Source organism: Dama dama, chromosome 7, assembly GCF_033118175.1.
Source record: "Dama dama isolate Ldn47 chromosome 7, ASM3311817v1, whole genome shotgun sequence".
Taxonomy (NCBI): domain Eukaryota; kingdom Metazoa; phylum Chordata; class Mammalia; order Artiodactyla; family Cervidae; genus Dama; species Dama dama.
In genome coordinates this window covers 14,581,509-14,609,323 of record NC_083687.1, presented here as the reverse complement: position 1 = coordinate 14,609,323, position 27,815 = coordinate 14,581,509, and the positions used below count along the sequence as shown (strand labels likewise).

At 42.0% G+C, this 27,815-nt stretch overlaps 1 protein-coding gene across 3 annotated transcripts in view; it reads left to right on the top strand.

Annotated features, from left to right (window-relative positions):
* BTBD9 (BTB domain containing 9) overlaps positions 1-27,815 on the top strand; it is a 406,336-nt gene that overhangs the window by 307,594 nt on the left and 70,927 nt on the right. For all 3 annotated transcript variants that reach the window (XM_061146613.1, XM_061146612.1, XM_061146615.1), the window contains exon 9: positions 25,652-25,759. In XM_061146613.1, coding sequence (XP_061002596.1) covers positions 25,652-25,759 — 108 coding nt within the window. The remainder of the gene's footprint in view (positions 1-25,651; positions 25,760-27,815) is intronic.

Below are 27,815 nucleotides of genomic sequence, written 5' to 3'. Positions count from 1 at the left end.
GATAAACTTCTTTCTTCCTTTTTCTCGGCTGCATGCATTAACTAAAGTAATCGTAAGCCACCTATTTAATAAGTCATTCTAGAATCCTTGTCATAAATGGTGTGAAACTTATCTGAATATTTCCCATTACAATCTTTTCCTCTGTACTTTAAAAAAGTTGTCCTCCTCTTGTTTTATAGTCTCCACAATTTCTTGAAGATTACCAATCGTGTCTCTGAGCTTACATCTGCAATTTCTTTCAGCAGGCTTGTTGTGTAACTCATCTGAGCAGGAGACTTGAAATCATTTAAATTGACTGGATACTCTCTTTCTTTCATTTCACTATTTGGGACTTCAATTTTCTCTTTATTATGTTTGTTCTGCCATTTCTAATTTGAAGACCCGTCTTCTTGCCAATGAAGATAGAAGCAAACTGGCTGCTTAGCAGCTCTGCCCATTCTCTTTTAATGTCCCCTGTATTCTGTCTACTTACCTGGGACCACACATCTCCCTGCCACCTTACATTGGTCCATGTGCATCTGAAAGCAAATGGCAGAAATGGAGTCCCACTCTTTTCCTCTTTCTCTGTTCAGGTTGCCTCATACTGTGATTTTCTCATCTCATTTGGTATACCCCACCCAACCATCCATCCACTGAGCCAAAAACATGGGAATCTTCCTGGATTCCTTCCTTTCCCTCACCTCCCCCATGGAACCAATCAGCTGTCAATACCAGCTCCTGTTTATCTCACAGATCCTTCGTGTCTTACCCATCTCCACTGCCATCACCGTAGCTGCACCTTTTTTAGGTTCTCTTCTCTGTCTGGCTCTTCCTTCCCCACCTGTAGCCACCTTCCACACCATTACCATGAGTCTGATGTGGTCCTGCCCCTTCCTCAGAGGATTCGTGGCTACTGTTTGCCTTCAGGAGAAAGTTCAGAGAAAGGCATAAGAACTTGTGGCTCCCTTCTGTCTGTACAGCCTGTCTCCTGCCTCTCCTCCCACCCTCACACAGACTGTCTCAGCCTACCCAGCTATTTGCAGTTTTGCATGTCATGCTCTTTTTTCCTTCAATTCCTGCTATTCTCATTGCATGTCTGTCTCACTGTCTCCTCATCACTTCTTACCTGGCTCTATGACCCCTTTAAGACTTCACTCCTTTGGGAGTGCTTGCCTAACCCTCTGTCATCTCCTGGGCTGATTCAGACATCCCTAGTCAGTGTATTCTGTGTGTAATTCCTCCCAGGGCATTTGGCATGTTTGTATTATAATTGTTTACTTACTGCTTCCTCCCAGTCTCGTCTGATATATAAAGCCTGTGGCAACTCAGAATAAGTGTTCTTTGACAAATTGAATGTGCAGATGAGGTAGTCCATCAATAAAAAAGGAGGATTATAGCAGATATAGTGGGAGATCTAGAATTTTAGATCCAGCAGGGGCTTCATGAAGTTGTTGCCAAGGTGACAACTCAGAGAGAGACAAACAGGCTTATTGTGTGGCAAGGCTACCTTGACTTCTGGCTCTACTCAAAGAATCACAGATGTTGAATCTAGCTCCAGAAAAAGGTGTCACTGGAGCTTAAGAGAGACATGAGAGAACAGTCCCATTTGGTTTTCTTTAAAAGTGAAATGAAAATGGTTCTCCCAAACAATTTTTCTTTTCCTGACTCAGAGGGGGATGGTGAACATGAGCACAACTGAAGGCAGAATTGTGTATCTCAGCACTGTGTGAAGCCTCCATCGTCCTTAAGCCCAGCTATTGCTTTTGCAGTGAGAAAATCCATGCATTTGAAGCCCCAAGTAACTGGCTGAACATTCACAGAGGCACGTCTCTAGGAAACTAACATTATGTTGTCAGGAACTGCATTTGCCTCTTCTGTGACATGATCAAGAAGAGGAAAAGGAAAAGGATTTCTCCACTGCCAATGCCTGTGGGCAATGATGGATATCTTGGCAGGCCATGGTTAGCAGCAGCTGATGTATCCAGATAGCTGCTTATTGACAAATGACAGGTTGATCAGTCAGTGACCTTTGACCCCCAGCTTCTGCTGCCGGTGATGACTCGGTTCCTCTCCTAGTCGCTGTGTCCACAGAAGCCCAGTGATGTTGAATCAGCCTCTAAAGGGAGAGCATTCCAGAGCTGGGTGACCAACATATTCTGCAGCCAAGAGGGAGGAGGTCTGGCAGTCCTTGAACCTCTCCCTGTGGGGGTCCAATCACATGGTACACTAACTTTAAAATTTAAGGTTTCTTTGTCGATGGTGAACACAGAGGCAAAGGTCTCAAACATGAATTATCTTGATCATTGCATTCTTTATTCCTAAGAAAGGACAGAGTTATTGCATGGATAAGATTTCTCTTGCTCATGTGTTTCCATCCATATATACCATTTCTTCCTTTCCTGAGGGTTTCCCCTGTAGCTGGGTAGACAAGCAGAGCTTCCTTATTGGCAGACCATGACCAGAGCTAACCACCATCTGTGAGACCCTGGTCCTGCTAGTGCGTCTGCTATAGTAAGTACTCTTGTGGTTCCTAAAAAGGCAAACCTGGAAACGTGATCTCTGATCCTCTCTTCCTCTCTCCGTTTTCTTTCATTCACTCAGCAAACATTTATTGAGCCTTGTACTATGTGCCAGGCACTGTTTAAGCCCTGGGGAAACAGCACTGAATACAGAAAACAAACATCAGTGCTCTCGCAGAACTGACATTCTTGTTGAGGGGAGGCAGGCAGTGGTGGATAACCAGTAAACAGCCCGATTTGTAATGTGTCAGATATTTCAGAGATGGAACCATCAGGAGGGAGGACTCGGATGTGGGGATAGTGCAGTTTTAGATTGGATGGTCAGGGGAGGCCTCACTTTGCAGAACCTGAAGGATGGGAAGAGCAAGCCACTTGGGGACCTGGGGGATGAGCCTCACAGGCAGAATCCCAAGGCCCTGCGGCAAGCATGCGAGCACAGAACAGGTGAGGCAGGTGGCAGGAGCGGCAAAGAGGCCAGGGAGACTGGAGTAGAGTGATGGAGGGAGAGCGAGAGGCGAGGGGAGGAAGGGGGTTTCAGGGGGGGCAGCCCTGAGATGTCTTGTCACTGTTTCTGTTAATATATTCAGTCACCAGCTCCCAGAACCATTCCGCCCACCGCCATAAACCCATCCCAGTGTCTTGTTAGCACTGTTAGAGGAGAGTTTTCTTCACTGAGGAGGGGAGGGCAGAGCTGGGGAGCCCTCGTGCCTTTAGAAGCTACCTTCTTTGTTCCTGACCGGGAACCAGCTCCCAGGAAAGAAACAGGCAGCTGGCACGCCTTGAGTTTATATGAAACTTCTCCCCATCCTTGACGTTTATTTCTCATCCCCAAGAGCCAGAGCAGGCAGTTTAACTTGGAAATAAAGGCATTTGTCTTTGTTGTTGCTAGGTTTACAGGCATGATGAAAGTTATTCATTTTGAGAAGAAATGAGAGAAATTGCCTGGAATGTGCCTTAAAAGTGGGTAACTGAGTAGTAATTATATCATTTTCATGCCATTTTAAAAACATTAAAATTTAAATAACAGGAAATCTTCAGAGGCCTGACCGCATAAAAAGACTAAGGTAGAGTCATAGTAACTAACCAAATCTACCTGATGTCTTATAGTCCCTCTGTTGCCTAAGGTTAAAAATTACTATCTTTCTGCTTGCTAATCATGATGTCCTTTTAAGTGTTTTGAGGTTAGTATGAGAAATCACATATGCTGCACATTAAGCATGCCTGTCGCCCAATCTTTTTCAGCTAATAAATGACAGCACTTTGTTTGAAACCCTAATTATAAGATAGTCAATTAAATTAACAATTCTTACATTAGCTTGAAAATGATGGTTTTGTAATTGATATGAGCAATACTGTAAGTAAAATACCCATAATGCTTTAACTAACCTAATTGTGAGTAAGTAGGCTGTTGAAAGATTGAAACAGCACAGATAGATGAAGCTAAATAAACCCACAGCCTTCCTGGGTGTTATGAGGATTAAGGAGTTAATGACACAAAAATATTTTGAGTTACTCAGTTGGAAAATGTTATATGAATATAGTATGTTAGAGCAAAATGAATCTTGCCCAAAGTATGTTCTTGGTGGATATTCATAATCTCTTTAGTTTGCGGGAATGAGTCTTACTTTGCAATAGGGGGGAAAAAAAACAATTCTGCCACTTAAAAAGTTAATCTGCCACAGAACTTCTGAACCACAAATTAGTTTATGCCTTGCAGTTATTAAGCATGGATAAAACAAAGCAATAGCAAGCTGATCTTTGAAAAAAACACCTAGAAATGCCACTGTGGTCCTTATTCATCCCAGCATATTTTTCCTTCCTTTTGAGCTCTTAAGTCCATGCCCAGTTCAACTGGCCTTTCACTTGTGTGACTGCAGTCATTCCAGGTTATCTGTCCAGGCTATAAATTAGAAATCCAATTTTTTACTGCAAGTTTTTCCTTCTTACCGCTGCTGACCACCCCACCAAACTATTGCTCATCCACTTCCCTCCCACAGGACAGGCACAGAGAAAAAGAAGAACCACAAACCATACCATTTTTGTCCCATTCGGTAGCTCCAAATGAACACCTAGTCCAAGAAGGGTGAAAAGAGAAATTGAACCAATGACTCAAGTGATGCTTTATAGTCATATGAGTATTTTCTACATGTGTGCTGCCCTCAAGTTCTCATAGTACCACAGATAATCTCAGGTTGAAGATAGTGATTGTAGTATTGAGATGAACTTGGGTCTTTGCAGCAATTTCCAAGTGCCTGGTGCAGTACTCCATGCTGTGAGTACTCAACAAACACTCATTGACTGAGCTGGCAACGTAGTGTGTTAGTGCAACTAAAGGGAGTTCTATCTGTCAACTAAACTGGACATCATATTTGCTCAGTGTGTCTGTTCTAAGTGTATGTGCGGAAACTGCTAAAGATCTGGCATCTCCCGCAAATGACTAAGATGAAGCTCTGACGTTAGGCGCTGACATGAGCACAGGTAAGGACGGCTGCCTCGCATTTCATGCTGCTTCCATTTCATTCTGTCTGAGTGCTACGCAGGCAAGCGTACTTTTATTTACATTAGGAAAACCTTCTTTGTGACCTAGAGAGCTAAAAATTTCCTTTTTATAGTCTAAAGAATACAACAAACATCTGAAAATATGACTCCTCTGGCTTGGATTAAGATTGCCTATAATTCTAGTCAAAATTGGAGAGATATTTTACAAAATTTGCTTCATATCAGTCATGCTGAGTGTCATCTGTCACAGCCCTGAACCAAAGAATTCTTCCTTGTCTTGCTGATCCATGATTTATTTACCAAGCGTTGTTTCTCGCACAGCCCATCTGCATTGCACTAGAGTCTTCTGTTATCACCCTCAGACCTCAGAACTCTGGTTCCCAGAACAATTGTTGAATAAAAAATTTTATCTGTGGTTCCCAGTAGATGCTAGAGTTTGAACTGTGTGAACACTAAGGGGACCAGAAATCCTGGAGCCTAGAAACAATAGCAGAGTTTGGGGGAACAGTAAATATGTCTCAGCTAGATTCATCCTAGAGGTATTTCAAGACCAGAAAATATTACTATGGCAACTGAGTTGCTTGTTAAAAATACAGGAAGGGAACTAGAATTCAGATATTCTTTAGAAAAATAGGAAAGGTTAAATTCCACCACCACCCTCCCCCCGCCAAAAAAAGTGTGTGTGTGTGTTTGTTTATGTTTGATTTACCTCACATGTCAGCCATTTATCTCCCTTGAGCGATTAGAGAACTTGACAACTAGTCATCATAAAATATAGCTGAATACATGAAAAGAAAAATCCTTTCAGTTTTCAAACATTAACCCATCAAGAACACATTTTTACAGAGGATATCAACTCCATTGGACCCAGTATTTCATGTGCAAATATATGTTTAGTAATTATCCAGAATTGTTATTTGAGACCCCTCTCAAACAAATACTTTACCAATAGTGCTTTAAACAATCATTTTAATAACTGGAACCATTCACCTTGGAAGATCAAATGAAGGGAAAGCATCAACCTACTCCTGTGGTTTGAGTCTGGCGATGTTTTAAAGGCTGCTTCCCACAGGATTGGCCATGCTGGGTCATAGAAATGTGACTGTTCTCATGAAGGCTAGCAGAAGTACAGGGCTTTCAGCAAACTGACTAAGATTTCTACAAATTTAATACATCAAACTGCACAAATCTATCTTTTGAGTATTAAGTAAATGAAGCTGTTTTGAAATCTGATGAAGGATCACCTTCATTTAAGAAATTACTCCTTGAATTAATACAACACAGTAATCTATCTTTTAAAACCTCCAGTCCTCAGGTACTCTCAAATCAGATTTCCCAACCACCACCAGGAGCCCAAATTTGTCACCTTGTGAAGATGCTTTGGGTGACCTAGGTAGCACCTGGTGTCTCTCTGTCTCTGCCTCCCTCTCTCTCTCAACTTTGCACTTTGTAACCTGGTAACCACAGATGCACCGGACCATAACATCCTTGCATCTCTGGTTAAGAACAAACAGAAGCACAGAGATCAAGAGCAACTGTTCCACCTCCCCATCTTCTCCATCCATCTACCTCCATTGTGCATCCTTCTCTTAGGAAGAGTGATTATGACAAGCTGTTTGGTGCCCTTACAGGACTACCTTCAGCAACTTGCCTGGACACCCAGGGCCTTAGGTGGGGCTGAGAAATCTTTTTTTTTTTTTTCCTGCTGCTTTACTTCTTTCAATAATGTATCAGATCCAGTATAAGGGCTATTGGTTACATAGATAAATGCAGAGTGTGCTTTTCCTTCTGCCTGGATTTTCTTTCCTGTGCCCTTAAGAGCAAGTGGTAAGGATCCTCTTTCTTCCTTTTATCTCATATGTCTGAAACTATGTCCCTCAATGATTATGACATTACCAGCCTTGCCACATTATCCTTTTACTGTAACCAAATACCAGTCAAGACTGTTTCGATTTTCCATACAATTTAATGGTCCTTTTAGTTGTTGTGTTTTTCAGTAGCTCTGGAGGTTTAGCTGCTTCACTGTCTCCATTTAAAATGGGAAGAGACTGCAGTATAACTTGAGATCCTTTTCTTTTCTCCACCGTGAACATGGCAATTACAATTTTTTTCACAATCCTACAGAGCCTCTTATGGCCTTAAAAAGAAAGTGAGAGAAGGCATTGTATCTTCTGGTTCAATCCACCCTCATTTCCTAAGGTAAATTATAGAAATTTTTTCATTAAATGTTGTGGCTCAGACTTGACAACATTTATTTTTATTCCTACCCCTCATGTGCTCCAAAGAAGCTTGCATTTGGCTTCAAATAACAAAGAAACTGGTTAAGAAAGACTATTTATTTATTTATGGCTGCACCATGCTGCTTGTGGGATCTTAGTTCCCCGACCAAGTGTTGAACCAGGGCCCTTAGCCATGGAGGTGTGGAGTACTAACCGCTGGACCACCAGGGAATTCTGAAGAAAGACTTTTTTAAAATGTTTGCTTTTAAAAAAATTATTTGGTTTTGTTTTGCTTTTGTTTATCTGTTTGGTTCTCACATAAAAAGTATATAGGTGAGTGGCTGCTAGTATTGGTTCTGCAGTTCAGTGAGCTTTTTGGTTATCTTGGTCTTTTCCCCTTGTATTTTTGCTTCAGAGAAACAAGACAGCTGCTGCAGCTTTAACTACCACCTCTGCATTTAGGCAGGAAGGAGAAGAACAAAGGGAAACACAAACTTTTAAGTGTGGAGAACCCTGCCAGTCACGTCTGTCTCTTTTTATTAGAAAAAGCCAAAGCTTTATTTGAAGCCCCACCTAGCCAACTTCCGCTTAGTTATTAGGTGGATCTGTCATGCTGTCAGCCCTAGCACGGCTGGCAAATAAGTTGAGGGTCATGGCAAGGAGTTGGCTCATCTAGTCAACAACTCTGCCGCAGACCCTTCCTCCTGCTTGACTTTTCACAGCTGCTTTGGGATTTTTATAAATCTCCATATTTCATATGCTCCATTTATTTTTAAAAAGCTTTATTGAAATATTCACATACTGTATAATTTGCCCATTTAAAGTATATAATTCAGTATTTTTTTTTCTATTTACTTTTTTAAATGCCCACAGCTTCTGGATGTATCTAAAATAGTAAATATGATAATTTTACTTTATGGTATTCTCAGTTTCAGAAATGTTCTGTAAATAAAAAGCCTCTATCTGCTTACTGGGTAATTCTGATCCAAAATGAGAAGCATTACTGCTTATCTATATTTGATTTCTTATTCATGAAATTTACGTCTTGGAAAAAACTAAGTTTCTGTTACAAACTATTACCAGCATTTAATTTACTGCAATTGGTCTTTGTGTTTTACCAGCACAGTGAAAGTGGATGTACCTAATAAAATTTGGGAGGCAGGCAAGATCCTAAGTGCCCTCAAAAGGAGAATACATTTTATTTGGTGTGGTTTTACTCTAGCTAAGTGTATTTTAAACATTTCTGAATTTTTTTTAAAGTTGGCAGTCTGTATGGAATCTGTTAACCAGACATATTTGATTAACCAAAATACCTGTTTACCTATACCTCAGATTAGAGAGACTTGACTTTTTCTCTGTACATATAAAATTCTAATACTGGAACTTCACTGCATATCTGTGTTATTTTGTAATGGTGGATTAATTATGTCAAAAGTCCCGCTATAGATAACATTTTCAGTTTTTAACATCTGGAGTTTAAACACTCATGCCCATCAGCCCTAGAAGGGAATATTGGACAATAACTGTCTTATCACATCCAGTCTTCTCCTAAATTCTTGGAATGTGGTGTTTGTAAGATTACAGTGAATATTTCTGGTTTTTGGAACTTTTGAAATGAAAAGTACAATAAGTAGAGAGTGGTTGTAGCAATACCACAATTCTGTCTTGGGAGAAAAAATTAAAATACCCTCTTCTTTCCCTACCATGGTTTCTTGTACCTTCCCCGTCCCTGTTTTACTCCTCCCCCAAATGGTGGTCTTGGTCCGAGCCTTTAGTCCTCTTCCAGGGGAGACATTGATCAGATGTGTGAGTTTGCAGGAGTGAGAGGGGCCACAGTGCAATGGAAGCCCTGCTGTTTCTCTTGTCTTCCACTGGGCCCTAAGTGGCATGGCCAGGACTAATTCCGCTAATCCTTCTTTCCTCTCTGTTCCTACCTCTCCTCCATCTCTCTCTCCTCTCCTCTCTATCCTCACAACAAGCAGACACAATCTTTCCTCTCCTTGGGCTTTCTTATTTCTTCTTTTGTCTATTAGGGTGGACAGGGTAAGGTTACTACCCCCGCCCAGGGGTAGTTCAGGGCTAGGCAGCAGGGGACCATGATCCGTGCTGTACCCACTCTGTCTCAGTGGTACTAGAAGGTGTATTGAGTTGATCCTTCCTCCATTTGGAAGTGATAAGAAGCAAGTTTTGCGAGTGGAAGAAGGGATAGAACAGACCTCCTAACTTGCTTTAGGTGAAGCTATTTAGGCATAACCGACTTGAGAAAAGGGAGTATGCCATGCCTTGTCTTACATCTCTTGCATTAGTGTTTGGGGCCAAAAATTCTACTAGCAATATAGAGTCCCTTTGCTTCCTACTTGCTGGGACTTTCCTTGGTAGGTGCTTACCTCAAGGACCTTGTAGGAAGGGGTAGTTGTGGTCTAAGATAATAGATCTTGTTCCTAAGTCCCTTAGGCATATATCATTTAATTGTCCCCTGATGTCTAATGCAAGCCCTTGTCAACTTTTTTCTCAATGTCTAACTTTCTGTAGTCACTTCATCTCTGAGGATTAAAGTTGTGTTCCGGCTCTTTGCCACCCCATGGACTATATATAGCCCACCAGGCTCCTCTGTCCATGGAATTCTCCAAGCCAGAATATTGGAGTAGATAACCATTCCCTTCTGCAGGGGATCTTCCTGAGCCCAGGATCGAAATCAGGTTCGATCTGCATTTCAGGCAGCTTCTTTACCATCTGAGCCACCAGGGAAGCTGAATATTAAAGCATCTATGACCAAATGGTATACTTATTATGAAGTTCGTGATAGTTGTTAGAAATACATAAAGCATTATCTATAAAGAATTGTTTGAGAATTAACAGTAACCCAGTGAATAATATCTTGTTGATAATAGCATTCTTGGTAGAAAGGTAAATTACTTTGTCATGATTGTGTTTGCTGTAGTGGGATTTTAGCTGTGTATTTTAGTCTCAGAGAAAAAGTAAAGAATTTATGGATATTATTTGGAACTTTTGGGGAAGAACATTGAAATAGAGCCCATCCATTTAAAATTAGAGAGTCCCTTGGACTGCAAGGAGATCAAACCAGTCAAACCTAAAGGAAATCAGTCCTGAATATTCATTGGAAGGACTGATGCTGAAGTTGAAGCTCCAGTACTTTGGCCACCTGATGCGAAGAACTGACTCATTGGAAAAGACCCTGATGCTGGGAAAGATTGAAGGCAGGAGGAGAAGGGGACGACAGAGGATCAGATGGTTGGATGGTATCACCAACTGGATAGACATGAGTCTGAGTAAGTTCCAGGAGTTGGTGGTGAACAGGGAATCCTGGCATGCTGCAGTCCATGGGGTCGCAAACAGTCAGACCCGACTGAGTGACTGAACTGAACTGATTTAAAATTATTTTCATTAAAGATTCCAAATGAGAAGCTGCGTTAAAACACTAAGCACTGTAAGGTTTTTATTGTTCTGTGGTCATAGACTGCCCTGGTCAGGTATCTTGTAAGATGCTTTTTATAATCACAGTAGACAGCACTGGAGAGATGGCAAGGGGATAGAACCTTACAAATCCATTTTCTCCTGGTGACTGGTAAACACCAGTCTATCTAATTGGTATGATTTAGTCTGTGGTGTCATCTTCCTGAGATATTAGTGTTTTACTGCTGTCATATTAACTGCCTTATTGTTGACCATATAACTTTTGTGTGTTACTTATTGACTTTAATGCTCAAAATCCTCCAAGCCAGGCTTCAACAGTACATGAATCATAAACTTCCAGATGTTCAAGCTGGATTTAGAAAAGGCAGAGGAACCAGAGATCAAATTGCCAACATCCATTGGGTCATCGAGAAAGTATGAGAGTTCCAGAAAAACATCTACTTATGCTTTATTGACTATGCCAAAGCCTTTGACTCTGTGGATCACAATAAACTGTGGAAAATTCTGAAAGAGATGGGAACACCAGACCACCTGACCTGCCTCCTGAGAAATCTGTATGCAGGTCAAGAAGCAACAGTTAGAACTGGACATGGAACAACAAACTGGTTCCACATCAGGAAAGGAGTACATCAAGGCTGTATATTGTCACCGTGCTTATTTAACTTATATACAGAATACATCATGTGAAATGTCAGGCTGGATGAAGCACAAGCTGGAATCAAGATTGCCGGGAGATATATCAATAACCTCAGATATGCAGATGACACCACCCTTATGGCAGAAAGTGAAGAGGAACTAAAGAGCCTCTTGATGAAAGTGAAAGAGAAGAGTAAAAGAGTTGGCTTAAAGCTCAGCATTCAGAAAACTAAGATCATGGCATCTGGTCCCATCACTTCATGGCAATTAGATGGGGAGACAATGGAAAGAGTTAGAGACTTTATTTCCTTGGGCTCCAGAATCACTGCAGATGGTGACTGCAGCCATGAAATTAAGACACTTGTCCCTTCTGACACTTGATCAGAAAAGCGCTGACCAACCTAGACAGCATATTAAAGAGCAGAGACATTACTTTGCCAACAAAGGTCCGTCTAGTCAAAGCTGTGGTTTTCCCAGTAGTCACGTATGCATGTGAGAGTTGGGCTATAAAGAAAGCTGAGTGCTGAAGAATTGATGCTTTTGAACTGTGGTGTTGGAGAAGACTCTTGACAGTCCCTTGGACTGCAAGGAGATCCAACCAGTCCATCCTAAAGGAAATCAGTCCTGAATATCATTGGAAGGACTGATGCTGAAGCTGAAACTCCCAATACTTTGGCCACCTGATATGAAGAACCGACTCATTGGAAAAGACCCTGATACAGGAAAAGATTGAAGGCGGGAGGAGAAGGGGAAGATAGAAGATGAGATGGTTGGATGGCATCACTAACTCAATGGACATGAGTTTGAGTAAGCTCCAAGAGTTGGTGATGGACAGGGAGGCCTGGCGTGCTGCAGTCTATGGGGTCGCAAAGAATCAGACACGACTGAGCGCCTGAACTGAACTGAACTGTTGACTTTCCACGTCTCTAACTTCTTCACCCTACTCTGCTGCCTGCGTGCTGCTTCATAGAGATGTGGAGGGTCGTGGTCAAGTGTGGTTCTTGCTCGTATCTTCAGTTTGAGAATGTAGCGCCTAGGCCCTTCATCAATTCAGGGAACAGAGATTTGGGAATGGTTTTCAGGTTTTCGTTTTTAATTGGAATCTCCCTCCTCCCCTCCCTCTCTCCCTTCCTCCTTCCTTTATTCCCTCCTTTCCTTCTTCCCTTTCTTTACTCTTAGCAGAAATACCAGAAATTTGGGGTGAACAACAAGCCAAGAATTGTCTGTACAGTTGTCACAGTAATAGTGGTGGGATTAGGACTAAGCAGAATCTAACAGCTCTGTGTAGAATTGGCTACATGAAAAGCTACTGAAAACTTTCAACAGAAGAAAGGGATTTTAGATGTTTCTGGACTAAGCTCAGCCTTAAGCTCTACCTTTATTTTTGATTTGGTGCCATAACTCTTTATTGCTCCATATGAAGAGCTTTAGTTTTCTATTCCTGGCACTAGCAAACTTTTTTTCATATAGCACCATATAGTAATTTTAGACTTTGTATACTATAGTCTCTGTCACAGCCTCTTCACTCTGGTGAGAGGGCATGCTGTGTTCCAATAAAACTTTATTTACAAAAAGAGGCAGCCACAGGCCATAGTTTACCAGTGCTCTTATCTGTTCAGCTCCTTTTCTCACTAACAGCTCTAGTCCATACAGGTAAAAGTGAAGAATTAGGGAAACCATTTGCCCTTCATGGTTTCAAAAAGTGTGAATAATAATAGTCATTAATATAAGACTGTTAATTAAAGATATGAGCATTAATATCAGTGTTTAGTTTGGGGTCATGGTATACACCATGATCCAATGATTTTTCCTACTGTGTTTTATGGGGGCTGAGCCTTGGTGACTGCAGGAGGAAGTCTGGCAGATGAGGCCCCACCGCTGACCTTGGTAGAGTGGTTCTGCTTTTACCTGTTGTGAATATTGAGGTTCTTCTTAGACGTTGTTTGTAAAAGGGGTTCTGCTACTAAAGCATGTTTTTAAAAATACTGGTTTACATTTTAGTATACACCTTTTTATTCTGGATACTTTAGAAGAAGTTCGGAAGGATTTATCATTGTGTTACTTTGTAATTGAAAGAAAAAGAGTAAGGAAACAAGGAACCACAGATCATCCAAATTAGCCTCTGTCTCCCTCTCTTCCCCTACCCTCACACCTCATTTAACAGATTATAAATCCGAGAAGATAAGGTTTCAAGGTAGGCGCAGAGTTTGGACTCTGGTACTGTCTCCTGTGCCGCTGCTACATTTTGCCTCGGAACGTCCTTGCGTCCATCAGAGGCTGAAGGAGAGCTAGTGGAGCCCTTTGTGGTCCAAATAGGCTGAGGGATAACTTGATCCAGAATGTCGCAGAAGCTACCCTTTCCTTCCTCCTTACTCATATTCCTTCTCTCTTTGACCTGACAGGATTCCCCAGCTGGATGCCCTAAACTATTAGGGTTTGAACCGTGCTTACAGCTAGAACAGTTCCAGCGCTAGCTCCTTCGAAGTTACCCTCAGGGATGTCTCCCAGCCCCTGACACTTAAACATTGTCTGAAGAGTGTTGTAACAGTTTCCTGTGTGACTGGGACAGGCCGCCTCAGCCAGGTCCCTTCTGCCCTCGGCATGAACCGCAGTGTTGACTCCTGGGGGATTCAGCCCCAGAGTAGGAGGATCCTGAGAAGCCAGTGATCTCACCACCCTGGGCACGATTCCTTCCTTCCTTCCCTGGTTTGTGAGGTTCTTAATCTTTTCTGCCTGTGTCTTTCTGAATGTGTCAGGGCAGGGAGGCAGAGTGGAGTGTTGTGTGTGTGCGCAGGGGTGTGTACGCATGCTCGTATGGCTGCGTTGGTGCTTGCGTGGTACCGGACCTGTGTTCTCAGGGTGCCTGGTGTACCCTATCAGCCAAACAGAAAGAAGGTAACAAGGGGTCCAGTAGATAGGGCTTTGGGGCACAGGGGAGGTACCTGTTTGTTTTTCTTAACAAGGAAGGATAAGCCAGATGAACAAAAGAAACAGTTTAATTCACCGAGTATAGTATTCTAATGAAGCCTCATGCTGTGCTTGAGTCCAAGTGACAAGTCTAGCTGCAGAGGGCCTTAGACAGATGCAAGTGATTTATTCATCTCTGCCTCCTTCGGTCAGATTTTCTCCTTTCAGCCATCCAATATCCATCACCGATTTCTGTACAGGAGTTTACCCTGGTAGCTCGCCTGGAATACGTTTTGAAGGATTAGCGTACATGGCATGGAGGCTGGCCCCTGTACCCAGCGTACTCTGGTGAATATTCATGTCAGCACCTGGAGGGTTATTTCTAAAAAGGCAGCTCATGCAGAATACATTCCAAAGAGGGAGTGTTTTTCTCTTGTCTGACGATCCTTCAACCAAACAAACATGGGAGGGAGGGGGAAGCCACACTGCAGATCCGGTGAGTGTTTATGAGACAGAAGCTGCACCCTCACATCCCTCCCCATCGGAGCCTTCACCTGGGCCCCCCCACTCTGGGGAAACAGCAGAGGTGATTCCAGAAAAGAAAATGACAACTGCCCATTTAGCCTTTGGTCCCGACACCCACACTAGTTTAATATAATTATGGCTGTTTAGCAGTTAGAAAAGTTAGAGTTATTAACGTTCAGTTGAAAGCATTTGAATTAAAACTTATGATCTCAGCTTTGAAGACCTGGATCAAGAAAACTGTACTGAGTGGCCAGTGATCAAAAGAATTCCATTGAAAAACATAATTATCCATTTTTCCCCTCTAGCCATTATGAAAGATTACATAAAATCTCACCTTTCTTCTTGCTTTTCGCCATTCTTCAAAAGATTTATCACACACTTACCTATTAAACTAATTGATTATCTTTTGTTTGTAAGTACTTATCATTGTTAGGATTCTCACTCTTACATATTTGTGAAGATGTCATTATTCTCATTAATGTTGTCTTTATTTTAATGGTATGTCATATACCCCAAAGAGGATTATGATTTGTGAGATACCTCAAACTTCAAATAGAATAATCTGCTTACTCTAAGTGTTTAAATTTTATAGTACTTGCAACTTACTATAGTTTTATTTTTCTGTTTTAGAATGTCTTTTTCATGTGAAAGCCTTTGCAGAAGAATTTTGTGATGGAAGTTCATTAGAGATGAGACCTAAATGGAGGAAATTTAGATAGAGTAAATATGAGGGAGAGCATAGGCAAGCACTTCATTGTGTAGGAGTAAATATGAGAATAAATAGGAAATTTGGGGAAGCAACAGAAGGAAAGCAGCCACTTATCAGAGAGAGGATGTGAAGGTGGAGTGAGTCAGGGCCTGTGCAAGTGCTTCTGCAGAAGGATTGGACACACAAGTGTTTTAAAATCATTTTCATCAAGAGCTCAGGACTTTGTAGATTGTGCCCTGTGGGAAAGAGAAGAGGACTCAAAGCTGGGGCAAAGATTGAAACCCAGATCTGATTTGGGTGAAAAGGTCAGGCTGATAAGAAAGAGAGCCAGCGTGGGAAGACAGTGCTGGCAGTGTTCAGAGTGCCCAGAGAAGAGATTTGGTGAGAACAAATGTGGAGAGATTACATGACTGGATGGGAAGAGTTCTGCCTTGTAGTTCACCCCTGCTGGAATATTCTCTCACCTGTAATATTCAGAGTTGAGCCTTCCCACCTTGTTTTGCCCTTCCATTCTCTCCCTTTATCACCAGGTTGAGAGAATACAAAGATCTGCCTGTAGCTAAACTGTGAGTTTGCCACAGACAGGAATTCTTATGAACACCTGACCCAAGGGACTGAAAAGGAGCTGTGGAGCTTATTAAATTTCTCTTTGGCTCTGCTTCTTGGTGCTTCGTAGGCTGTGCGCATGTGGGCACATATTAACATGTGGTCAGAGGAGGGGCAGGAGAGAGAGCTCGAAAGATGAAATCATAGTCAGAGTTGATACATTTCATAAATGACCTCTCAACTGAGACTCTCCAGAATGGTGTGTGGGTAGAGGACTGGCTGGGGTATGTGCAGATTGAAATGTAACTCAGGCTACAGATCCTTGAAAGATGTTGTGCTGGTAACTCATCGTGTGAGAAAAGAGATTTTATCTGTAGCTCCATCTCCTTTCCATCATCCTGTCCTGTCCCCGTGTCCTCCTTCAGTTCAGCTCAGTGGAGCTGACGATGTGTAAGGCACCGTGCTGGGAACCGTGTACCAGGCGTGGCCCTGGCTCGAGAAGCACGGTCAGGGTGGTGGTGGTACGTAGAGCACCTGCAACTCGGTGACTTTCCTTTCCCACTACACTGGCGCCACTTGATTCCACCGGAGTCAGAAATGTAAGTAAAGATCCAAGAAGGAAAATGCCCTACAACTCAACTGATAGATTAGTGAGCTTGGAGCTCTAATTTAAGATGTCTGTCCCTTCTCACCCTCCTGATAAGTTCACAGAAGTGTGGGTAGGTAAAGAAAAGCTCACAGAAGTACATACTGCCTTCAGCTGTTAAGGGAAGAAGCTGGTTCTTGTCTTTTGAAATCCCAACAGCCCCTCATGGTGAGTGGAGCTGAAATGGAGCTGGGCTCGATCCCTAAGGAGCTAAGCCCTGTGGTCAGGACAGGACCTCTCCATTTCTACCTCCCCCACGTCCTTTGTGGATCCTGCTGGTGAGCCAGATCGGGCCAGTCTCACTGACTGTGTCTACACGTCATGGTGAGGATGCTGCTGAGATCAAGGCAGCTGGCCTTGCTGCAGAGAGGGGAATTGATGATGCCAAATTTAAACATAGGGAAAGATCTGTAAAGGCCGCTTATCTGCTTAGCATGTCACTGCTTGAAAAGGTCTGCAACATAATGAGACTTCACCTTTTAAAATATAACAAAACCATTTGAAATGGTTCCCAGTATTTTTGATGCCAGCATCTTGCTTAAGAAAGGGGGCTATATTGAATAGAGTCACCTTGGAAAATAGAAGAAAACAGCTTTTCTTCTCTAGGGCTGTTTGGCCTGGAAAAAATATTCTCATATATCCACATCGAAAGCATACAATGAAAGAATTTTCATCAAATTGGACTGTGTAGGATGAAATCTAAGCCTTGGCTAAAACTTACTTATTAATAAAGGGTTTGCCAAGTGATTGAATAATCTGTAAAAGATTGCTTGGGCAGTATTTAGCCCATGTTAAAAAAAATTAACCAAGTAAGTTAGAAAAATAGATTTGCATTGAAAGCAGGAAATGTGCTGATTATAAATTGTTTTTTTTTTTTTCCAAAATGTGATAATATATGCAAAAACATTTTGAAGCCGTTGAGATCTCTGTGAATGTGAGGTGAGATTATGATTAGCTGTTCACCATTCGTTCCACACTCAGTATTTATTAAATGTTGCAGCTGCAGCCATACTGTTTGGTAGTTTGCTGTTACCTTTTATGTCATCACCTAAAACTTGAAATTAAAAACTTAATCCCTCCAAGGAGTGAAATGATGGTCTAAATTAGCTGTTAACAGTTGGTAGTTTTGCATTGTCTCAAAGTTGTGTCCCATCCAGCTTTCTGTCTAGCTGTATCCTGCAGGTGTATTCTGCATTTCAGATCACTTCACTGGGTTATACTGAAGAGGATACAGCATTTAATGAGCAAAAGGCCTCTCCTTTTATTCCCCCCTTTCTCAGTGAACTAACTTACACGGTGGAGCCCGAGTATATGTGTGTCTCCTCACCTTTCCTCACCCCGGAGCTTCAGTGACTAAACACAGAAGCTGCCATGCCAGGCAGCCAAGGGCTTATGCTTACCTTTTCTCACACCAACTGCAAGATAAGATTATAAGCCAGTGTCATTATTTCTTCCTCTCTTAGAGAACTCACCCTCTAAAGACATATGAGAGATTAAACAATGTCAGTATGTGCACGCTCTGATGTCCTCTGACTAGGGTATTTCCCAAGTTCCCCTTCCATCTGGCGAGCAGTCTGCATTTTCTTCTTCCCGTGCCCCCTTGGCCCTGCGAGGCTGCGGCCCACGTAGAGGCGGGGACCCATGACGCTTCCTCCCTGGGCGTTTCCGTGTCTGGCTCTGCAGGACAGCTGCCTGGTCTGCCCCACGTGCTCTGGTAGGGTGCTGGCCTTTGGTTCCAGGCTCCCGCTGGAAATCTCGTCCTAGCCCTGGAGCCAGCTAGCAGCTCTTCTCAGCTTGGCCTCGCTCCTCACCTGAGGAGGAAGCTGCGCAACTGAACTTTCTGACAGCTGGCAATAGGAGCCCTCTCTTGGGGAAAATCCCAGTTTCTCACCAGGAAAGTTGCTCCTCTGAAGCTGTACTCACTCCTTCTGGCAGCTGTCTCAGGCTCCCTCCTGCCTCTAAGTAGCAGAGCTTAGAACAGAGCCTCTAACATGATGTTTGTCTTTCTGCTCCTCATTCAGAAGAGTGAGAGAAAGCACTGAATGAAATTGCCTTTTGTGACCAGAACTCCACCACACCTCTCTCCCTCACCTTTGTGTCCATCACATCTTTTCTTCTGCTTCATGATCGAACCCCGGTCTCCTGCATTGCAGGTGATTCTTTACTCTCTGAGCCACCAGGGAAGCCCTTTATGAGTTCCCATCCCCCTCCCTCTATTCTGGCAGGTGGTCAGCCCCCTCCAACCCCAGGTGACTCCTCAGCAGCCTCAAGTGGCAAACACTCATACTGCACTCCACTGCCTTGGTCCTGCACTGTCTCTTCCTTGTCACTAACACTCCTGCTTTCTCCCCTCCTGCCCCCTCAGTGCCACTGCTAGAGAGAGTTATAAACCACACTGACTGTTCCGTCTTTGCAAGGCCGCTCCCTGCAGTGCAGCAGGCCTCATGGAACCTATTCTGAAGCCCGTTCTGCCTTTTCACCCACACAGTCCTCCCTCTCTCGGCTTCAACAGAGGCTCTGCTTTCATGTTTCAGTGAAAAGGCTGCTGTCCAGAGTGAGCCTCCTCACCATCCCGGCTCTTCACCTCGGCATCTCTCTGGTCCACAGCCATCACGTTGTCATTGTCATCCTCATCATCAGAACGTCTGTTCGTTTCCGCCTTGTGCGCGCTGCTAGGAGCTTATCTTAGGCCCTTTTGTTTCCAAGCTACAGAAACCAGATGAAGATGGCTTAAGCCTTAAATGGTGAGTTTATTAGTGATTGGGAAATTTCTCACGGAGCACTAGGGCAGGAACTCCAGTGGCCCCCACTGGAGCACTGGGGGCTAAAGTCAGAGGTTGGTCGTCCTGCAGGGAGGCCAGACAGCCCTTCCTGGGCCGTACCGTCTGTCTTGTTTGCTTCTCACTGCAGATGGCTTTCTTTACTTCTTGGAGCTTCTGATTAAAGAGGATCCCTCCAGAATGTCTGCATTTTTATCCTCATTTTAAATGAACAGAACCAATTATGGTAAAATCTTACATAATTGTAATTTTTTTCTCTGAAATATGATCGGCTCAGCAAGGGTCATATGCCTTCCTGTAACGCAGCTGTGTGTACAGAACCCACTACGTATACCTTAAGGTAGCGCCAGAATCCATTCTCAAAGAGGGGAGTTACTGGGACTTCCCTGGCTGTCCATTGTTTAAGACTCCGCACTTCCATTACAAGGGGGACAGGTTCAGTCCTTGGTCGGAGAACTAAGATCCTGCATGCCACATGGCATGGCCAATAAATAAATAATTTTTTTTTTTAAAAGGAAGAGTTACTATGTAATGGATAGGTATGCCAAAAAACAAACAAACAAACAAAAACCCAAACCCTGTTTTGCATAGACTGTCACAAAAAATTACAGAATGTTAGAACTGGAAGAGCCCTTAGAAACTATCAGAAGTAGACCTTTCATTTTACAAGGGATGAAACTGAAGTACAAGTTAAGTGACTTGCCTAGTGTCACTTAGTCAATACTCAGTAAATATTTGTTGAATTGTTAATAGAAGACAGTTATTTCTGAAGAACTTAATTTCTAAAGATCTTTAACAAAGAATAGTCTGTACAAATTTTTGAGGTCAGAAGTATCTTTCATTTTGGCTGAGAGATTGGAAATGGATGTGATGATAAATTATTGTTGTATGGCTAATACCATGGCAGTTGATTTTTCCTTAGTTGTCTGTTTTCACCCAAATGGGAAAACTCGGCAAGAACAACTGTCTTGACCCCTGGCCTTCCAGTGGAGTCTCCCACGAATGATGGACAGTTAGAAGGAGACAAAACAGATACTTGTTGCTGATCCAAAAGACCGATTCAGAGGAGAAGCTGTTGATCTCCACTGTTAAACCTCAGCCATTGTTCACAGTCTGGCACAGAATTAATCCCTTAAGAAAGGGATGAAAAAAGTGCCGCTCGGCACGACATAGTTTGTCATCGCATGCATAATGCAGACTTTCCAATTAGAATGCTATAATTTGGAAACTTTCTTCACAGACTGATGAGAGAGCAATTATTTTAAAGAAGGGAAAACTCAGTCCACTGGGTTTGCCTCAAGTCACTTCTGACTCAAGCCTCAAAGACAAGAGTTTTGAAAACATATTTGCTATTGAATTTCGTATCAAAACACTAGCAAGGAGAGCAATTAGTTGCTGTAAACTGACCCCCAGTAATCAATGGTATGCAGCCAGCCAGAGCATTTATGGAAGATGTAAGCGAAATCACATCTGCTAATCAATTTTTTAAAAAAGCCCAGCACTTCACTGCTTTTCAGGGAAATTCCACAATGAGAATAAGGAAGATGGAGGAGACAACATTTAATATCACCAGGCATTTCATGCTGTGCTCATTAGGTAGAGGGGTTTGTGACCACAGCTTAAACACAAACTCGATCTGCACCGATAGATCTTGGCCAGCAGCTGCCTTTATGCAGCTCCTTTTGAAAATGGCTTCTGATGTGTGGGCAGGGGCGTGCAGATGTCAGGGCTATGTTTAAGGAGCTGCTCTCAATTAGAGTCAGAGGGAGTGTGTCTGTCCTGGGCCAGCTCACCTGGCAGACCTTTTCTTGCAGATTACAAGTCGGAAATATTGCCGTGTTGCTGCAGGTGCAAAGATACAGGAACAGACTTTGCTGGCAGGGAACGAAGTGAAGGGAGTTGGTGGGCTTTACCGTTGTGCCTTATTAGAACTAAAATTTCTCTCCATGGGAAGAAAAAAGGAGATGGAGCCAATTTTTCCTTTAGTGTCCTTAAGCTGTGCTTGCTTTTTTTTTTCCTTCCCTTAGTTGAATCAACAGAGGGGTTTTCATTCCTGGCTAAGCCTACCTTCTAAGCAAATATGCATCTGGGCACATAAAATAAATACCTCTTATATAGAGAACAAACTAGTGACTGCCAGTGGGAGAATGGGGAGAGAGAGGGACAATATAGGGGGAGAGGATTTTTAAAAGGGTTATTTTGGGATTATATGAAATTGTGTGTGTGAAATTTTTGAAAATTGTAGAGCACTGTAGAATTTAAGGGGCTTTCCAGGTAGCTCAGTGGTAAAGAATATGCCTGCCAATGCAGGAGACACGGATTTGATCCGTGGATTGGGAAGATACCCTGGAGGAGGAAATGGCAACGCACTCCAGTATTCTTGCCTAGAAAATTCCATGGACAGAGGAACCTGATGGGCTACAGTCCATGCGTCACAAAGAGTTGGAGGTGACTGAGCAGATAGACCCATAGAATGTAAAGAATCTTTTCATTCAATTAAAAAAAGAAGAATCTCTCTTTAAAACTCCTAAGTGTAGGTGAAGACAACCTGAGATCCATCACTGTCCCTTTTCCACTCAGGAGTCACCCTGACCCCACACTTTTAGCCTCCAGGGACTCTTAATAGAGGACTAGTGAGGAGATGTCTCAACCAGTATGTGCACTTGGCTGTTGTTCAGAAGAAAGAGTTTAGGCCAGGAGAAATTATTGAGGTAAAGATCGATAGAGTAGGCTAATAAAAATTAATATCTTCAGCATGCAAACTGTGATAGGCACTGGATTAATATCCTTTAAATATAAAGGGCATCTTGTAAGTCATTAACAAATGAATAAATATAAGTAGAAAATGGGTAAAAATGTTCAAGTTCAATGATAAGTAAAAAGCTGCAAATTAAAGTAGTGAAATATATTTCATCTATCAAATTGGCAGTATTTTAAAAGATAATACACAACATTGGTAATAATGTACAGAAGCAAGCTTTTTTATACACTGCTGGTAGTGTGAGTATAAATTTGTACAGTCTGTCACTGGGGGCAAGAGGACAGGTATCCAGCTATTTTATAATTTAAAGGTCTAATAAACCCTATTGCAGGAGTTTCACTTATAGCAGCTTTCAAAGACAATAATCATAGATCTAGCTTAAGACTGTTCATCACAGAGGTTTCATAACAGTACAATATTGTCAACTACCTAAATGTCCAACAATAAGAGAACTATTTAGATAAATTCTGGGGCATCCATGCAGTAAAATTCTATGAAATCAGTACATAAGATGAGGGAAAATATTTGATGATGCCAAAAAAAAGTTAGTAAAAAAAATATTCATAATGGATCATTAAGCAAAGAAGCAATTTTTACCATGAGTGTGTCTACAAAATTACTGGAATTATGGGTGATCTTCATGGTACCTTGGAAAGACTTCCCTGGTGGCTCAGCTGGTAAAGAATCCACCTGCAATGCGGGAGACCTGGGTTCGATCCCTGGGTTAGGAAGGTCCCCTGGAGAAGTGAAAGGCTACCCACTCCAGTATTCTGGCCTGGAGAATTCCATGCACTGTATCGTCCATGGGTCCACAAAGAGTCAGACATAACTGAACGACTTTCACTTTCATAGAATAAGTTACTGTAAGACACGATATGCACAACTTTAAAATTCTTTAAATCTGCTGTTACTTTAAGAATCTCTACTAGAGCATTTATGAAACTTACTCGTAATTGGTTTTCCTTTTATCTTCTCTGTCTCCCATATCCTCGGGGCAGTCTTTTTCTGTGAAATATTTCAAGATCTGGTTAGAGTCTAACCCAAAATGGACTGATCATTTTCATTTGGATACACTGGTAGAAACACTAATTCATGATTATCCAAAAGGAGATGGATTATGTTAAGCCTAGCTCTCCATAAATAACCAAAATTCCATTGGGAAAACAGCCTCAACAGCATCTCTCAAAAAGTCTGTGACCAGGGCTGTTAAATAAAGTGAATGTTAATTATTTTGAAGGTTTTTCCCCCCCTGGTTTTAATCTACTCTGGCAGAGTTATGAATGATTTCAGCCCAGAACACATATGGAACATATGCTATATAAACAGAGCCGACATGTTTGGAGTAGAATTTTTTTTTAAAGAGAGAGATCAACCATCTTTCTAATAGGCTCGTATTCATCTTGAGAGCAGACAAACATAGAAGCAAAAAGTACATTTTAAAAAGTTACTCAATATAAATTAAAATAACATAGGCTAACTGCATAAAAGTACTGAGAGTATTATTTGAGTAATATGAGAGTAAAATATTACTGAGAGTAATATTTGAGGGAATGACTAATGAGAGAAATGATTCACTTTCTTATCAAGCATGCTGGTTTAGTCTACAAGTAGAATTATTGGACCCTAAAAACAATAGGGTAGATTCCAGTCTGATTGATTCAGAGTACTTTGAGAGATTCAATAACTCAGATGAGCTCAAAAGAATCAGTAGTATTTACAGTATTACACATGTGTTTATGCTTTCCAAAATCTTTTAACAGTTTTCTCTATTTAAAAGATGAATTCTATCATGTTAAATAACATGGATTTCATCATTGATAGCAAACAAAATCACAACTGAAAGCAAGGAACAAAGGGTAAGAGGAAAAGGGAAGACAGTGGCATTTCTACTCTTCAGTAATAGCTTTGTAGGTGACGCTAAAGGTGACACTGAACTTGTGCAAAGGATTCTCATTGGTGGTAATCGCAGGATTAAGAGGGAGTAATACAAACTGCTTTTGTAGAGTGATCGGTTATAAGTTGTCAATTATGCCCCACACACATAAACTAGGAGTAAAGAAAACATTTGACAGGTTACAGAAGAGGGCTTTCGTCAGGACACCACGTTGGAACCATCACTGAGTTTAGACAAACTCCCTATCGGCTTTAAGCCTCACTTTAACCATATATTATTTGATGAGAACAATAATGCTTGCTAAGAGGATTTTTGCAAGGATGTAATGTTATGTAAAACATTTAACATAGGGCCTGGTACACAGTAAGCATTAAAGAAATGTACCATTATAATGATAATGATCATTGTTGTAGTTGCAAATAATGTATTTGCTCAGCAGATATTCATGGAGTGTAGGCACTGTGTGAGACGCTATGCCAAGTCCTGAGTGTGGAAACTAGTAAGACATAGACGCTGTGCTTAGGGAGCTCACTCTGTTCTAGCTAGTGGAGGAGACAAGTGTGCATGCCCAGCTGTGAAACAGTAAGATAGGTATCTTGTATGGGAAGGACTTCTGAGGCTGAAATGATAGAAAACAGTGATCTCTCACCATAGCAGCACTGTTGGAAGCAAAATGCTGGACTGTACTCTAATGTCATATTATAATATTTAGATTCTTTTTTATTCTGTTTCTTAAACTGAGGAATAACACATATATTGCACAAAATTTTTATAAATAGCTTGATGAATATGAATATTTGTGTGTGTATATACACATGTAACTATCACTATATCAGAATTACCCCATTTCAGTATCCTAGACGGCTCCTTCACCCTTTCACAGTCATTCCTTCCCCAAGAGGTAGCTACCATTCTGAGGCTTGTCATCGTAGATATAGCTTGTTTCTTTTGAGCTTCTGATAAATAGAATCACATAGTCAATGCTTTTGGTTCTTATCTGAGCCAAGAAGGGGTATAAGAACAAGACCAGCATAATCAATTTTTAAGAAACAAAGATTTCCTGATGAACATACGTTTGCCTGTATCTCCCAATCAGGTAATCTTACCAAAGCTATGCAGGAAGTCTGGAATGAAAGGAACCTGAAACATAACTAAGGTCACTGGGACTTGCTAGTAAGTACTGCATAGAATACGCGTTAGAAAGCACAGGTTTCCCCATAAACTGTGACCTCAAGAACGTTACTTTTGTTCAGACCAGACAACTGGAGGTGAGGGCTGAAAGAAGCAGGAAGGAGGATTTGGGGACGTCTCCCTGATCAGCCCGTCTGAAGATCTTTGCCACATGGGGGACAGGGGCTGCCTGGTGGGTGACTTGTGAAATAAATCCCTAAAGAAACAAGCCTCTCCCTGCAAGACTGACTCTACCTTTCATCATATTTTTGTTGGGGATTCACTTTCTTGCTTTGGTCCTGAAAGTGTGTGGGCAGAAGAGACCGATTAGAAGGACAGAGAAGACATGGATCCCCTCACGTCTGCAGCCTAAGGAAAGAGCCAGGAGGAGTGCTGACCGCCTTCTTGTGTCTTCTCTCTGCTCAGGTTATTGCTGTGGGACTGTGACGACCGGAGCTACAGCTACTATGTTGAGGTTTCCACCAACCAGCAGCAGTGGACCATGGTGGCCGACAGAACCAAAGTCACCTGCAAGTAAGTGCCGCTCTTTCAGGAATATGTGCTACTTTAAAAGACAGTCTTTCCACTAGACTCAGAAAGTTCCAATGGAAAGTCAGATCTGGAATCATCAGATTATATTCTTGCTTGGAGGTAAAAACATTCTGAAGATCCTTTACTTCAGTTTTGACTATTAAGTACTTGTATGAAAATTTACTTTATACAACCAAAGAAGTGGTCCTTGTTTTGTGGTTTCAACTTGACTTTTTAAAATGGCACGTATCTAAGCAGGGACAAGAAAGATACTTTCCACATGCAGTCCTTTCTCAGTTCTTCCCCCAACATCCCACACTAGCCCTTGGGGACTCTCTTCTTCCTTAGAGATTTTTGCTGATGCTGTAGGGTTCTGAGACTCTCACCTCTTCCCCACCCTCATGTCTTTCTCAGGGTTACCTTTAAATATTTATCTCATCTCCATGTTAGTTACACGGTTACCTAAACTAAGGAAAGTTTGTATCTTAGTTCTCCTTAGGAAACAGAGACATTCATGCGTATGGCATCCGGGCTCTGTCTGACCTTACCTGGTTGTGGGGAAAGCCAGGCGGAAGGGTTCTGGGTTCTGACCGGCCTAGAACCATGTAAATGTAGCTACTACTCAGATTGAGATTAGCATATTTGCAGCAGCCTAGAAGGTTCCCTCATACCTTTTCCCAGTCATTACCTGAGAAGAACTTAGTGCCTGTTTGTGTGGAGCCCAGTGCTCTGGGAGGCAAGAAGAAGCCAGCACCTGGTATTTCTTCTTTTTTATTTTAATTACTACATGATTCACATACCATAGAATTCACCCTTTAAAATTGTGCGATTCAGTGGCTTTCAGTGTGTTCAGGGTTGTGCCATCATCACTACGACCGTCTAATATTCCAAAATATTTTCATCACCCCGAAAAGAAACCTCCTGCCCACTAGCAGTCACCCCATTTCCCTCCACCTCCCACAGCCCCAGCACTTTTCTGTCACTATGGATCTGTGTAATCTGCTTTCTGTCCCTATGGATCTGTACATGCTGGACATTTCTTATAAACGGAGTCATGTAGTATGTGACCTTTCGTTCCAGGCTCCTCTCACTTAGTATAATGTTCTCAGGTTTCACTTATGTTATAGATGTGTCAGTACTTCATTCCTTTTTATGACTAAATAGTATTTTATAACATGGGAATATATAAATAAAACCCTTTGTTTATCCATTTATAAGTTGGTGAATATTTGAATTCTTTCTGTATTTTGGCTGTTATGAGTATTGCTGCTATGAACATTCCTGTATAAGTTTTTGTGTGAACATATGTTTTCAGCTGTCTTATGAATATACTTACAAGTAGAATTGTTGGATCTTATAGTAACTCTAAGTTTTTGAGGAACTGCCAAACTTTTCCACAACAACTTTCCCACAACAAGGTTTCAATTTTCCACATTCTTGCCAGTGCTTGATATTGTCTGTTTTTTATTCATAGCCATTCTAGTGGGATGGTATCTCCTTGAGGTTTTGATTTGCATTTTCCTAATGGCTGATGATGTTGAACATCTTTTCAAGATTTTATAATAGCATTAATGATGGCTTGTTTGCTGCAATGTCTGAGATCCTCACCATTATTATTATGTTGATTATATAGAACGTGTGTATTGGTTAGGGTAACACTTGCTACTGTAACAGACAGTGGTTTCAGTACGTCAGCGGCTTAACACAGCAGTGCACTTCTCAGTCAGGAGTGTTCCTGGCTGTCAAGTGACTCTTCACAGATGATTGAAGGACCCAGGTATCTTTCTTCTTGTGGTTCTGCCATCACCTAGCAGATGCCATCATCTGCTTCTGGCTGGCAGATGGGGAAAGAGCAGAGAGAAGGTAACCCTGGCTCTGAAAGCCTGGCCTGGGTATGGTGAACATCACTTCCACTTCCATTTCATCGGGGAGAACTAGTCAGTTGCCACACTAGATGCTAGTAGGACTGGAAAAAGTAGTCAGCTCCTGGCTGGACAGCCACTTCTCAGGGGAGCACACATCTTGTTGCCATCTCTATGATAGCATAAGAAAACTCACC